We start from the raw sequence: 11,543 nt of genomic DNA on the forward strand, positions 1-11,543 counted from the left end.
GCAACATCAGGAAGAAGGAACACGAGAAGCTTGAGAAATACCAAGGGCTGAAAGAAGAGCTAGAAAAGATGTGGAAGGTGAAGGCACAAGGGGTCCCCGTGCGAATAGGAACATTGGGGGCTGTGGCCCCCAAACTGGGAGAGTGGCTCCAACAGATCCCAGGAACAACATCTGAGATCTCTGTCCCGAAGAGTGCAGTCCTAGGAACAGCTAAGATACTGAGCAGGACCCTCAAGCTCCCAGACCTCTGGTAGAGGACCCGAGCTTGAAGGAAGGAATACAAGACCACCCCAAAGTGGGGGGCGAGTGGGGAATTTATATATATATATATATACACACACACACATCAGAATGTATAATATCAGGATGAAACACTGGTACGCACATGCACAGCTCATTTACGTCTGCTTGCACAAGCGCAGCAGACTCTGCTCGTCTCCCACCTCCCGCCCACCTGGAGCAGAAGACGGGCGTTTCTTTGTCTCGCAAGACTGCAGGATCTCGCGGGCGGTCCTTACGACTACTATCCACAACATAAACGTCATCAAGATGTTTCACTTCACTGGCATATGTCATATCCATGCTTCACTAAGCTTTCACTTAAAATATATATGGACCCTACAGAAATGCAGTGTACCACAGACCCTGGTTACTATATGCGTACTGTTAGGTATTTTTAGTCAGATAGACATTGGTTAGACACTATGTATTAGAAATGTTTAGAGTAGACAGGATGTCTAGCTCAGGCTGTTAAATGCTTAGTCATTCTCATGAGTTACTGCAGGCTGCTTATGGTCAAGGATAACTAGATAGAAAGTTGATGACTGTTAGAAGACAGGATGTTTATTATTATTATTATGACGTGTATAACTGTAGTCATAGCCATAATATTTTCTTATGTTTAATGCCATGACATGTCATTAGAGGTCGTGTTAGAATGTTTTAGCTACACACCACATAATCAACAGACAATCACACATTGATTTTCTTCATGCTTTGACTACTGCCATGGTCAGCTGCACAGCTGGCACCGGGAGACGTCACGGTTTGGCGTTCCTGTGTAGAATGGGGTTAGCCCGAAGTGATATAATGTATAGGCCTGTTGTGGTTCGGGGGTCTTTCATCTTTCAGCTGCTTGCGTGCATGTTGGAGGTGCAAAGATACCTGAGCGTGTAATGTTAATTTTTACCTGTGTATATTCAATACATCAGCACTGTTTTGAAAGTACTTGGACTGCTTCGTCTCTCAGAGTTAGCGTGCTGAAAAGTACCGGGTCCAACAGTACTCTTGTTTGTTTTATACAACATTGGTTTGTATGGTAAGCACAGTGCTGGGTAACAAACTGATATGTAACCCATGCACGAAAGACATTTTCTCCTTATTCCACCTTTTAGGATCATGTACATTTTACAACATTTTACGTTTTAATTGATTTAAAATCCATGCAGTATGGTACAAATTGATCAGCCAAAGATGGCGTAATGACAACGTTGTTTGCCAACCGCAATTACACCCAAAGAAGAAGAAGAAGAAGAAGACGAAGAAAGAGACGCAGACGTTATGACGTGCGCTTTTCCCTCCTTTCTGGCGAGCTTGAGTAAAAAAGATGGCGAACGGGTATTTTACCGTGTGGCTGTTGCATACTTCATCTTACTAACAAGAAACAAATGCAGTTGATTTAATATTTGTTTGTCAGATGTGGATGAATCGGTTTACTGTTTATGCAGTAAGTCTCTGCGTTTCAGACGAGTTTGCGGACAAGCATTTCTGGCGCTGAACGGTCAGTATTTCGTACCGATGGTCATGCGTAACGTTACTTAACCAGATACATGTTAAACTTGTAAAATACGTTTACAGTGTTTGCCATTGCGACGTTTCATGGTATTTAAATTTACGTGCGTGCAGCTGTAACGTTAACAGTTAGCCGAACTTCTGTTTCTGTCGTTCTTTTCTCCAAAGCGAAATCTGTGTACTCAGTCATAAACATAACGGACGTTAGCTATGGTCAGGCGTTGGGGTTACATAGGAAAATGGTGGTTCAATCATCCGGCTTTTCTTTCAGTGAGCGCACTGTGGGGTAACGTTGTGCCTGCGTTTGCTAGCTGTATTTTAACGTCTCATCCTTTGCGTAATACTAGTCTAGACCTGCACATTCACAAATTGTCTCACTTTAGTTTGTGTTAAGATTGATTATTTGCCCGCTGTGTGTGTGCTTTCCGATTTCTCCTTAAGTTAAAACTGTAATGATCATTTAGGGGGTTAGGTGGATTAATGGGAAGGGAAACATTAAATCTGCCAGTGTTGTTTCGTAGCTGACCCTAATCTAATGTCTGTTCTCTTCATTTAGGGGATAAGTGATAGTGGTAAGCAAAAGGACCAGTACAGCATCACCCAAGACATTCTGATTAAGGACATCTGTAAACTGCTGTCATCTTCAAAGATGTCTGATGTTTTGACAAGGGGTTTCAGGGCCCAGCTGACCATAGCCATGGACTCAGTCCTGAGGAAATCGGTTCTTGAAATAATGACAATCTTTGAGAACAGCCTACATGACCATCAAATGGAGCTAGCGCAGAAAAGAGAAGAGGTTGTTCAACTTAGAATAAAGTTGCAGACTGCAGAAATCAGACTGAGAGAGCAGGAGTGTGGAGGTGACAAAGGAGTGGAGATGAATAAAACTCAGATGACTGAAACACAAAGAGGGCCTGAAGATTTTCTGATCACCTCTGAACAAACATCTAATGTTCCTGCTAATGTTCCTGAGATTGATTTTGAAGGTATGGTGTTAAAAATAAAATCTGTAACTTGCCAAAAAATATATAAAAATATATTTTATGATTATCACATGAATGAATATGAATATAGTAGTCACTGTTTATGAGAGGTACTAGAGTTTCTGTACCTTGCTTAAACTACAGTAACCAGTATCAGTTCATGTGAGGGTAGCAGAGAGTATGTAGATGTCTTACTCCACTTTTGAGTAAAATGAGTATAATGCTCACATATGCAGCTTGATCCCCTTTGTGTTTGTGCAGTACCTGATGATTGGTGTGCTCCCCTGGGCTGTGAGACCCTGACCAAGCAAGATGATGTTGTTTGTCCCAGTGTAAGACTGCGCCCGCTGTACATTCCTCTGTGTCACGTTCCAGCCATCAAGCAGGAGGTGTGTAACTTAAAGTGAAAACCTGGATGTGGTGGCAGTTTACAAATTATCATCACAAACAATCAGAGAACATTTCTTATGAAAGACTCCACATCTCTTCATTTATGTTGTTTGAAGAGGCAGTACTATAGCTGGTTTGACAGTACATTAATAATACAGCAGAATACAAGGGGTTCAGAGTAAGAGGTGAGTAGTGGTCTGCATAAAACAGGATAATTGGTCAAATGCAGTCTTGATTGGTACACTGGAAATATCTGGTACTCTGGAGATGTCACCTCAGCCAGTGATACGAAGTTGAAAAAATTGAGCATAAAACAGGATAATTGGTCAAATGCGGTCTTGATTGGTACACTGGAAATATCCGGTACTCTGGAGATGTCACCTGATACGAAGTTGAAAAAATTGGCCTATGGTGTGTCATAGATAAAATATATGATATGATCAACTTGTCCACAGAATTGGTGAACAGATGTGCAGAACCTCTTGTATAAATGTTTGCTGTAGCACTCACTGATTTTGATCTGTTTTGACTGCTTAACACCTTCTCATGATAGGTTGGATATACTGGATACATCCAGGTGTCAAGATGTATTTTCTTCAGCTACTTATACTGTGTTATAAAGAGCTGGAATATCCACTTTTCCACATGTAGGCATAATAATTAAAGTCTCTGAACAACCAGACAGCTTATCTCATTATTTACTGTTTATAAACACACACATTGCACATAAACCATTTTTTAATAGCAAAACCTATATATCTATATTTTAGGTGGTTAGCTGTGACATTGACTCCCACCAGCAAAAAAACACTGTCAGGAGTTCCAGCTGTGGTGAGTTTTATTGTTTCATTTGTTATTTTGTGCTATAAATGTGTATTGTTCTCAGGATGAAGATTGTAATTGCCTAAACACATACATATTTAAATTCAGTCTTTTTAACTTTTGATTTCACACAATTTTATGATTTTCAAGGCTCCTTTTGTAAATGAGAATGCTGTCTATGACATCTTGAATGTATTAGAATCCATAATTCAAAGGGTTGATTTTGAGTTTTTTTATTGGGACTCTTTCTTTTGCAACTTGTAGTTTTGCACAATAGAAATTGAGCTAAATGTTTTTGAGATACATTTTATTGCTGCCCTCCAGGTCATGGATTCTGAAAAGATGCTACAGTCAAATTTATGAAGTCTTTTAATGCAGTGCAGTGGACATGTGGACATTTCCTTTAACTGTACTGGTGGTGGTGACAGAACACTCAGGGATGGATATTTAAAAATATGGCCTAAACCTGAAATGTCAGTATGGCTGGATACTGGGACAGTAAATGTGAAAATGTCTCTTTTTTTTTTTCTTCCCTCTCCATTTAAATGAGACATCTATGGCTCCAAATTGTTTTAATATCACCTCCTCGCTGTCTTTCTTGGCTTCCTAATCAGATATTTGAAGTTCAGTTTTGTATAAATTATTAACATCTTGTTGCGCTGTCATCTTATTGAATCAGTTTGTTATATTCACATCACATCTACATTTTCAGTGGATTACAGTTTTCTGTTTTGTAATGTTTTTCTGTTGCAGGTTCCTTAGTAAACACGCACAAAGACACTCAGGACAGAAGCATACCAATGAAGAGCCAACGAACTAAACGTACACGATTGAGAAATGACATGAAATACCCGCTCCAAGAAAAAAACAAAAATGTAGGTGGTACAGGTCTTAGAAGAAGCGAGAGAAATTTGGCAGAAAAAGAGGAAAGAGAGATTGCAGAAACCAAGTCTACAGAACAGGGGAAGGTGGAAGATGAAAGCAAAAAAACATACCCCTGCAGGTTTTGCAAAAAGGTATTTGATACATCATTTGGCCGAAGCGTGCATGTACGATCACATAAGAGGTGCAAAGGTTGCAAAAAAGTTTTCAGTTTTCCAAGTGTTCTTAAGTATCATAAACCACATTGTGAAATGCTCAAGAAGTTACTGGAAAAAGAAGCACTGCATGCGAGCCCACCAAAACCTGAGCCATGTGATGAAGAAAAACCAACAACACCAAGCAAAAAACAGGTGATCGCTGAGGAGGAAAGCCCTCCTGCTTCTGGGAGCCACGGTGAATCATCGACCCAGAATGATGCACTCACTAATGTGTATGCCTGTCCATACTGCAACAAGAACTGTCCTTCACGCTTCAATCTCAGCGAGCACATGCGTGTACATACTGGTGAAAAGCCCTTTCGATGCGGCATGTGCCCAGCGAGGTTCCGCGTCAATCAGTCACTCAAACAGCACATAAGCAAATGGCACACAGACAAGGTGAATCCCGGTGAGACAAACAAAGACCTTGCATGGACCAAGCCTTTAGAGGACATTGACGATAATCGAGAAGATTTGATTTCTCCCAATGACAATACAGATTGTGCAGTCGACCATAAAACTGTTCAGACGGCACACAGTCCAGGCATTAAGCCAAGTCAAAGATGGAAAACAATGGGTGTACAAGGTTCTAATGGTTTCATCTGCATAGTGTGTCATAAGGTCGTAGCAACCAAATACCAGTTGATTGATCACTTCTACATCCACACAGGAGAGAAACCCCACAAATGTGATAAGTGTCTTACAAAGTTTCGTACTAGTGCACAGCTGTGCCAGCACAGAAAAACCTGCCATTCTTCCTCACTGGTGATGCAATGTGAGAAGTGCCAGAAGAAATTCCGAACACCAAGAAGTTATGATAAGCATGTGTTTTTCTGTCAAAAGAAGTGGCCTAATGTCTGCAAAGTCTGTGGAAAAGGCTTCTTTCTTAGGGGACGTCTCTGGAACCACATGGAGCGTTTCCACAAGTAAGCAAATATACAGTTAATGTAATTTATCTGTGGATACTGAAACGCTTATCATTTATGCTTTTACTGTTACATTAAGGGGTTTTCCCTGTATTTAAAATGTGGATAAAGTTTTTTTCAGGGTTTTCTCCATTTTGAGATGTAATTATAAGGAGATTATAGTTATCTAAAATGACAAAAAACAAATCGGGTGATGACACGGTTGTTTGCAGATGGCAAGTCAGCAGGATATAGTTTTGATACAAAATTAGAAATGCAGACTTTATTGAAAATAACAGTGCTAATACATGCAGCCCTATGGATATGAGAACCACTAAGTAAAAGTCTTTTGCAAAAGTCCAGAGAGAAAACCTCAGTGTGTCTGGTTGTGTCCAGAGGGGTCTAGACCACCACAAAGTACTTCTGACTAAGATCATTTGTTACTTGTTTTAAAGTTTTAGCTAGACATTTCTTTTACAGCATTATGATACATTCACTCATGATTTGAAAAGCAGTTGGTATAAGGGTGGGTGATGGATAAAACCTATCCATCAATCCAACAATAAATCTATATTGTAATAGTGACACTTTACAGAAAATAAACATAATTGAAATCACAACAAAATCATTTCCATAAACACCTGACAGATGGAGGTAAATTCATCATATTGATGCAAACGAGTTTAAAACCAAGATTGCCTTAAAGCAGAGTTCATTGTTGATTACTGGCCACCATAAGTACAGAGCAAGGAATAGCGAGCTCGGTAGAAGCTGTATAGCCTGTTAAAAATCTGGTCTCTGAGTATACAGGTCATGGTGAAGTCATTCAACCCCATTTTGGTATTTACAGTAAATGTTCAGCTCTTTGTACGTATTTGTCTGTCGTCTTATGTGGTCACACCTAAAGCTGTTTGGTATCAATTCTACATGTTTGAACAGAATTTGAGAAAATGCAACTCATCCAAAGTGTGATGTGCTTGGTTGTGAACTCGGGTACTTGTTCACAGCTGTGCAACGCTGACTGTATTGCTTTGACAAAATATTGATTAGTTAACCTGTTAAATATCTCCTGCACTTGACAGATATCTGAAAACATTGAGGATTCAGAGTGATTTAGTATGAATTTTATCTGATACTTGAATAGTAAAAGAAGCCAGAACAAGCATAACTTTACTGTTTTAACATTTTTATTTAGTTTTTTTTCTTCTTCATTGACCCATATGGACAAAGGAATAAAATGTCTTACAAGCCTACTGTTCATTTTTTCCTTTGGTGTCGTAATAGTTATCCTCTATTGAGACATTGTCAATATGGCTCTAATAAAGTCCAAATTTTACACCGTAACTCATATTTTGAAGTGATGTGAATGAGTTTTCTTTTAATTTCATCAATGTGCATTTTATATTAAAGTTGTAGCACCACCTTGTTATTGAAAAGTTAAGTGATTAATCTGAATGTGTCTCCAACGTTATACGTTTATTTTGGATCTTTTTTGTAATCTCCAGAATTTGATTAATTTAGCTTTCTTATCGCGAGACTTGCAACATCATCACATCCACAGGTGCTGACATGATCAACCTTCTAGCGGGAGGACGAATCGCAGCGTAATTGGTTGTGACTGATGTGTTGTATGGATTTAACATTAATGTTAGCCAGTGAAGATACTTGGCCACCGGCTGACAAGAGCCATTGTCGAACCGCATCTTTTGGTTGTCTCTGCTGTATTTACACGGTTAGCCTTTTTAGCCTTGAGTATGCTAGTACTGGCTAACGTTACGCTTCATTGTCTCCCTTGTTTACACTTTAGCTCAAGGTAATGTTAGATAGCCTACACAACGATACATTCAAACACTGACAGTATTGTGTACAGCCCATTTTGTTCTAGCTAGCTAGAAATTGGCTAGATTTGTATTATATTATGCAAACGGACCCTTTACACGACACTGTATGGCTTGCCATCACTGTGCACAACTGGGGTTAGCTTACCAGATAAAGCACATTGCCTTAATGTACACCATAGCCTTACTGAGATAAGTATTAACGCCGCACAAGTTGACAGTCAAAAGATTCTTGACAACAGGGAGACTAGCTTATAAAAAAGTGCTGGGATAGATGGCAGTTTGAATTGGCGTAGCTACTTAACATGGCAACCTCTCATGGCAGTTTATAGATACCAGGGCAGAGGAGTGTACAGTGGCTGGCACATCGTTCCACAGCTGGAAGTTAACCATAGAACAAAACAACCGTATTAGTCAAACATTCACAAAATATCTGTCCCAGAAACAAAGCGAAATGGAGTCTGCGAGGAGTGCTTTCCACGCTCAGCTGGCTACTGTCATGGACTCGCTGCTGGCAGCTGCTGTGTGCGAGATCGCCAAGATCTTTGAAAGTAGCCTGTGTGAACAGCAGGCGGAGCTGGCGCAGAAAACGGAGGAGATCTCCATTCTCCGGGGCAAGCTGGATAAGGTCGAGAGGAGGCAGAAAGCGAAGAGCGGAGGGAGCGAGGAAGGGGAGATACCATCAGGAGACAGAGAGGTTAACTTGAGGCAGCAGACCTTGACAGGATCAGGTATTACAGTTGACCTGTCTTCCTAGAGTCAGAGATAAGTTCATGGACGACTCAATATGGTCATTGTACTGGTGGACAAAGTGAAAAAAGTGGATGTACAGTATGTTCATGGTCAAGAATAATCTTGTATCTCAGATTCATCCATTCATAAATCATGTTATCCATATCTGCTTATCTCATGCTCAACCCCATTTTGCACTAAGATGAGCCTTTTTGTCTGTGGTTATGTAGTATTTGAAAACACTTTCTCCACTGAAACAGCACTCAACTATACTGATACATTGACCACTTAAACTTTTCTTGCACAGGAATGAATTTGGGAAAGGATGTATCCTCTCCTCCAGACCCGGTAGAAGGACTCGGTCACAGTCTTGGTGGGCTGAAAGAGGAGGTCACAGGCCAGGATGGAACACTGGTAAAACATGAGGTCAGATACTGTCCTGCCTCTCCCATTACTCAAACGTTGGCTGCCCAATAACCTGAAGTAATTAAGTCTTTATGGTTTTTGAATAGCCGGGCAAAAAGTGACATTTGGACCATGCGTTGCTATTGGCTTTTCTACATTCAAGAGGCTTGTTTATTTTATTTTCCACAGCGAGCTGCATCCCGACCTACCCTGGCATCTTTGTAGTCCAAGGCACAGACTGAAGCCTGGCTGCTGGGGACCAGCGGCAGATTGATGCCTTGTCTGTCACACAAGCCAAGGCCAAATGTAAGAATTTACTAGTCACTAACTTTCTACTATTTCAGTGTGACCTATGCATATTTTTGAGTGTAATGGCACTCAAACAGGTGGTGGGATGAGAAAGGTTGCAAGATCAAAGTACATTAGTTGTCCTTTTCCCTGTAATTTCTTTGCAGCATCTCTTTGGGATCATGATAGTCGCAATGCAGAACACAGACCTGCCCACGATCAAGCCTCCACCCCTTTTCTCTCCATTTCCCAGAGTGGACGCTGCTCCCCAAGACCTGACCCAAGTGTCGCTCAACCTGGGGAGTGGTTACCAGGGTTGGATGCCACTCGTGGTGGGGTGTCCAGTATGGAAAACCTGCAGACAGATGGTACCAGCTGCTCTGGTCCACCTAGCAACAGCACTGGCACAGAAGCAGCCTGTTTCCGGCCTAGTTTTGGCTCTGATGAGACCAGCAACGAAGATGATGATAGCTGTTTCCCTTTCCTGGATCAGGAGCCTGAGAACCAGAACTCTGATCAGAACTCAGAGCGGGAGGAGGGCATGGGGCAGAGGGCGACTCAGCAAGATCAGCCTCAAACTCCCTCTGGTGAATCACCCTGGAGACCTAGAGATGACAGGGGTGGAAGAGGTCCCATCAATTACACACGGCGGGTCACAACATTTGGCCCTCTCCGACCTCAATCCAATTCACATTTACTCACACTGCGACACACAAACACTCTCAGTCACCCTCCAGCTCCTGGTGGAGGGAGTGGACGACCTTACACCTGCCCATACTGTACCAAGTGTTTTACCTACCCCTCCCACCAGCGCAGACACCTTTTACGACACACAGGAGTCAGACTGCATCCCTGTCAGTTTTGTGACAAGAGCTTCCTCACACCCTCTGAGCTTACTGTGCACACTCGCACACATACAGGGGAGCGACCTTTTGGCTGCGCTCAGTGTGGAAAACGTTTTGCCCGAAGCGGAAACCTACGAGCCCACCAACGGGATGTTCATATGGGGAAGAGGCCCTTTGCTTGTACAGAGTGTGGGAAGAGATTTGCACACAGGGGGAACTTGAGGGTGCACAATCACCGAGTCCATCAAGGAGATCCCTATTACATGGATGATCATCAGGAGCCTGAAATCACCCCTAATCCCATTTAAGAAGATTTTAAAAAAATAAACCCTAATAACCTGATGCAGGATTGCTTGTTGTGTCCCACCTAAATATACAGTATGAATGAACACTTTAAAGTATTTGTTTGTTTGTGTTGTTTATTTCATACTTCATGTGGGGCATTCATAAAATCAAAATTTATTACTGTATATGTATGTAATGATGTACTTGGTCAAAGTAAATTTTTATTTAATGTCCTAACATTAATTTGGCTATTGTTATTTTAAAAAAAAACCCAAGATGAACCTATCTTTCAATATTGTCCTTCCCTATCAGTGGAAAGTCACTGAACATGTCAGAGTAAATTTTTGTTACTTGAAGAGAAAGAACTACAAAATATAGTATTTCATAAAGCCAGTAAAGAAGGTTGATATTAGATTTATGTAGACGTAGCATGCAGAGGTAGATAGCACACTTTCTTCAACATTGTTCCTTATGTGCTACCCATCTCCTTAAAGTTTTATTTTGACTGTGCTTTAAAATATAAACATGTTATTGCAACAAGTATGTAACTGTGTTGTTAAAGAAGAGCTGTCCTTTCATTTTCCTTCTTGGTTTTGCAAAGTGAAATTAAATAGTATGTTCTAGTCCAAACAATGTGTTATTCTCAGAACCGTGCGGTGCAATATAATAGTGTTGCGCCATTCATTGCCAGACACCAGGGGGCAGTGTCAACTTACAGAAGATTTATAGAGAGGGCTTTGAACTGCATTGAAAATATAGTTTTGAGAGAAGTGTTTCTCTCAGCATGTTTTACCATGTGCCCAAAATGTTTTCCCTGATGTGCATTTGTGTCATTGTGCCATCCCTTAGGGATTCTGACCATAAGTACGTGCCTACAAGGCTAGATCTTAAGGTAGAATGTAAATGTGTGTATAAATGCATGGGCAGTTTCAACCCTTTGGTTGCAATCACTTTTAACTGTAATGTGCAATTTTTACATCAGTCCTTCATTTGTGAAGGATGAGTTTACTTTTTTTAAACAACATTCCCATCTTCTTATGTTTGTGAATAAGTCATTAGTTCCTGTGGTTGATGTCCTCAATAATTAGTTCCTGTTGATTGTAAGTGGTGGGGGAAAAATTCATTGTCCTTGTTTTGTATAAAAAAAAAAGCTCAGCTGAAGCTAATATGAGGCTTTAGT

The 11,543-nt window shown here is 40.8% G+C and overlaps 1 protein-coding gene across 3 annotated transcripts; it reads left to right on the forward strand.

Annotated features, from left to right (window-relative positions):
• The first annotated feature begins 1,530 nt into the window (after positions 1–1,530).
• LOC109957156 (zinc finger protein 197-like) lies at positions 1,531–9,490 on the forward strand. Of its 3 annotated transcripts, XM_020594822.1 has the most exons (9): positions 1,531–1,780; positions 2,348–2,363; positions 2,461–2,777; positions 3,036–3,163; positions 3,935–3,995; positions 4,740–5,991; positions 8,848–8,966; positions 9,135–9,251; positions 9,401–9,490. In XM_020594822.1, exons 3-7 carry the CDS (start codon positions 2,489–2,491, stop codon positions 8,963–8,965), a joined length of 1,848 nt encoding a protein of 615 aa, XP_020450478.1. In that variant the 5' UTR covers positions 1,531–1,780; positions 2,348–2,363; positions 2,461–2,488; the 3' UTR covers position 8,966; positions 9,135–9,251; positions 9,401–9,490. The 3 variants fall into 3 exon arrangements, with proteins under 3 accessions (XP_020450478.1, XP_020450471.1, XP_020450486.1); XM_020594815.1 differs by having other exon boundaries at positions 1,534–1,780; positions 2,348–2,777; XM_020594830.1 differs by lacking the exons at positions 4,740–5,991; positions 8,848–8,966; positions 9,135–9,251; positions 9,401–9,490 and adding an exon at positions 4,311–4,592 and having other exon boundaries at positions 1,540–1,780; positions 2,348–2,777.
• The last annotated feature ends 2,053 nt before the right edge of the window (positions 9,491–11,543 follow it).

This window comes from Monopterus albus, unplaced genomic scaffold (genome assembly GCF_001952655.1).
Source record: "Monopterus albus unplaced genomic scaffold, M_albus_1.0 scaffold2.1, whole genome shotgun sequence".
Taxonomy (NCBI): domain Eukaryota; kingdom Metazoa; phylum Chordata; class Actinopteri; order Synbranchiformes; family Synbranchidae; genus Monopterus; species Monopterus albus.

Coding starts and splice junctions, on each gene's coding strand:
- LOC109957156 (XM_020594815.1), top strand. CDS start 2,441: ATGTCTGATGTTTTGACAAGGGGTTTCAGGGCCCAGCTGACCATAGCC. Junction 3,996..4,739: donor TGTCAGGAGTTCCAGCTGTG/GTGAGTTTTATT, acceptor TTTCTGTTGCAG/GTTCCTTAGTAAACACGCAC. Junction 5,992..8,847: donor CACATGGAGCGTTTCCACAA/GTAAGCAAATAT, acceptor TTTCTTGCACAG/GAATGAATTTGGGAAAGGAT.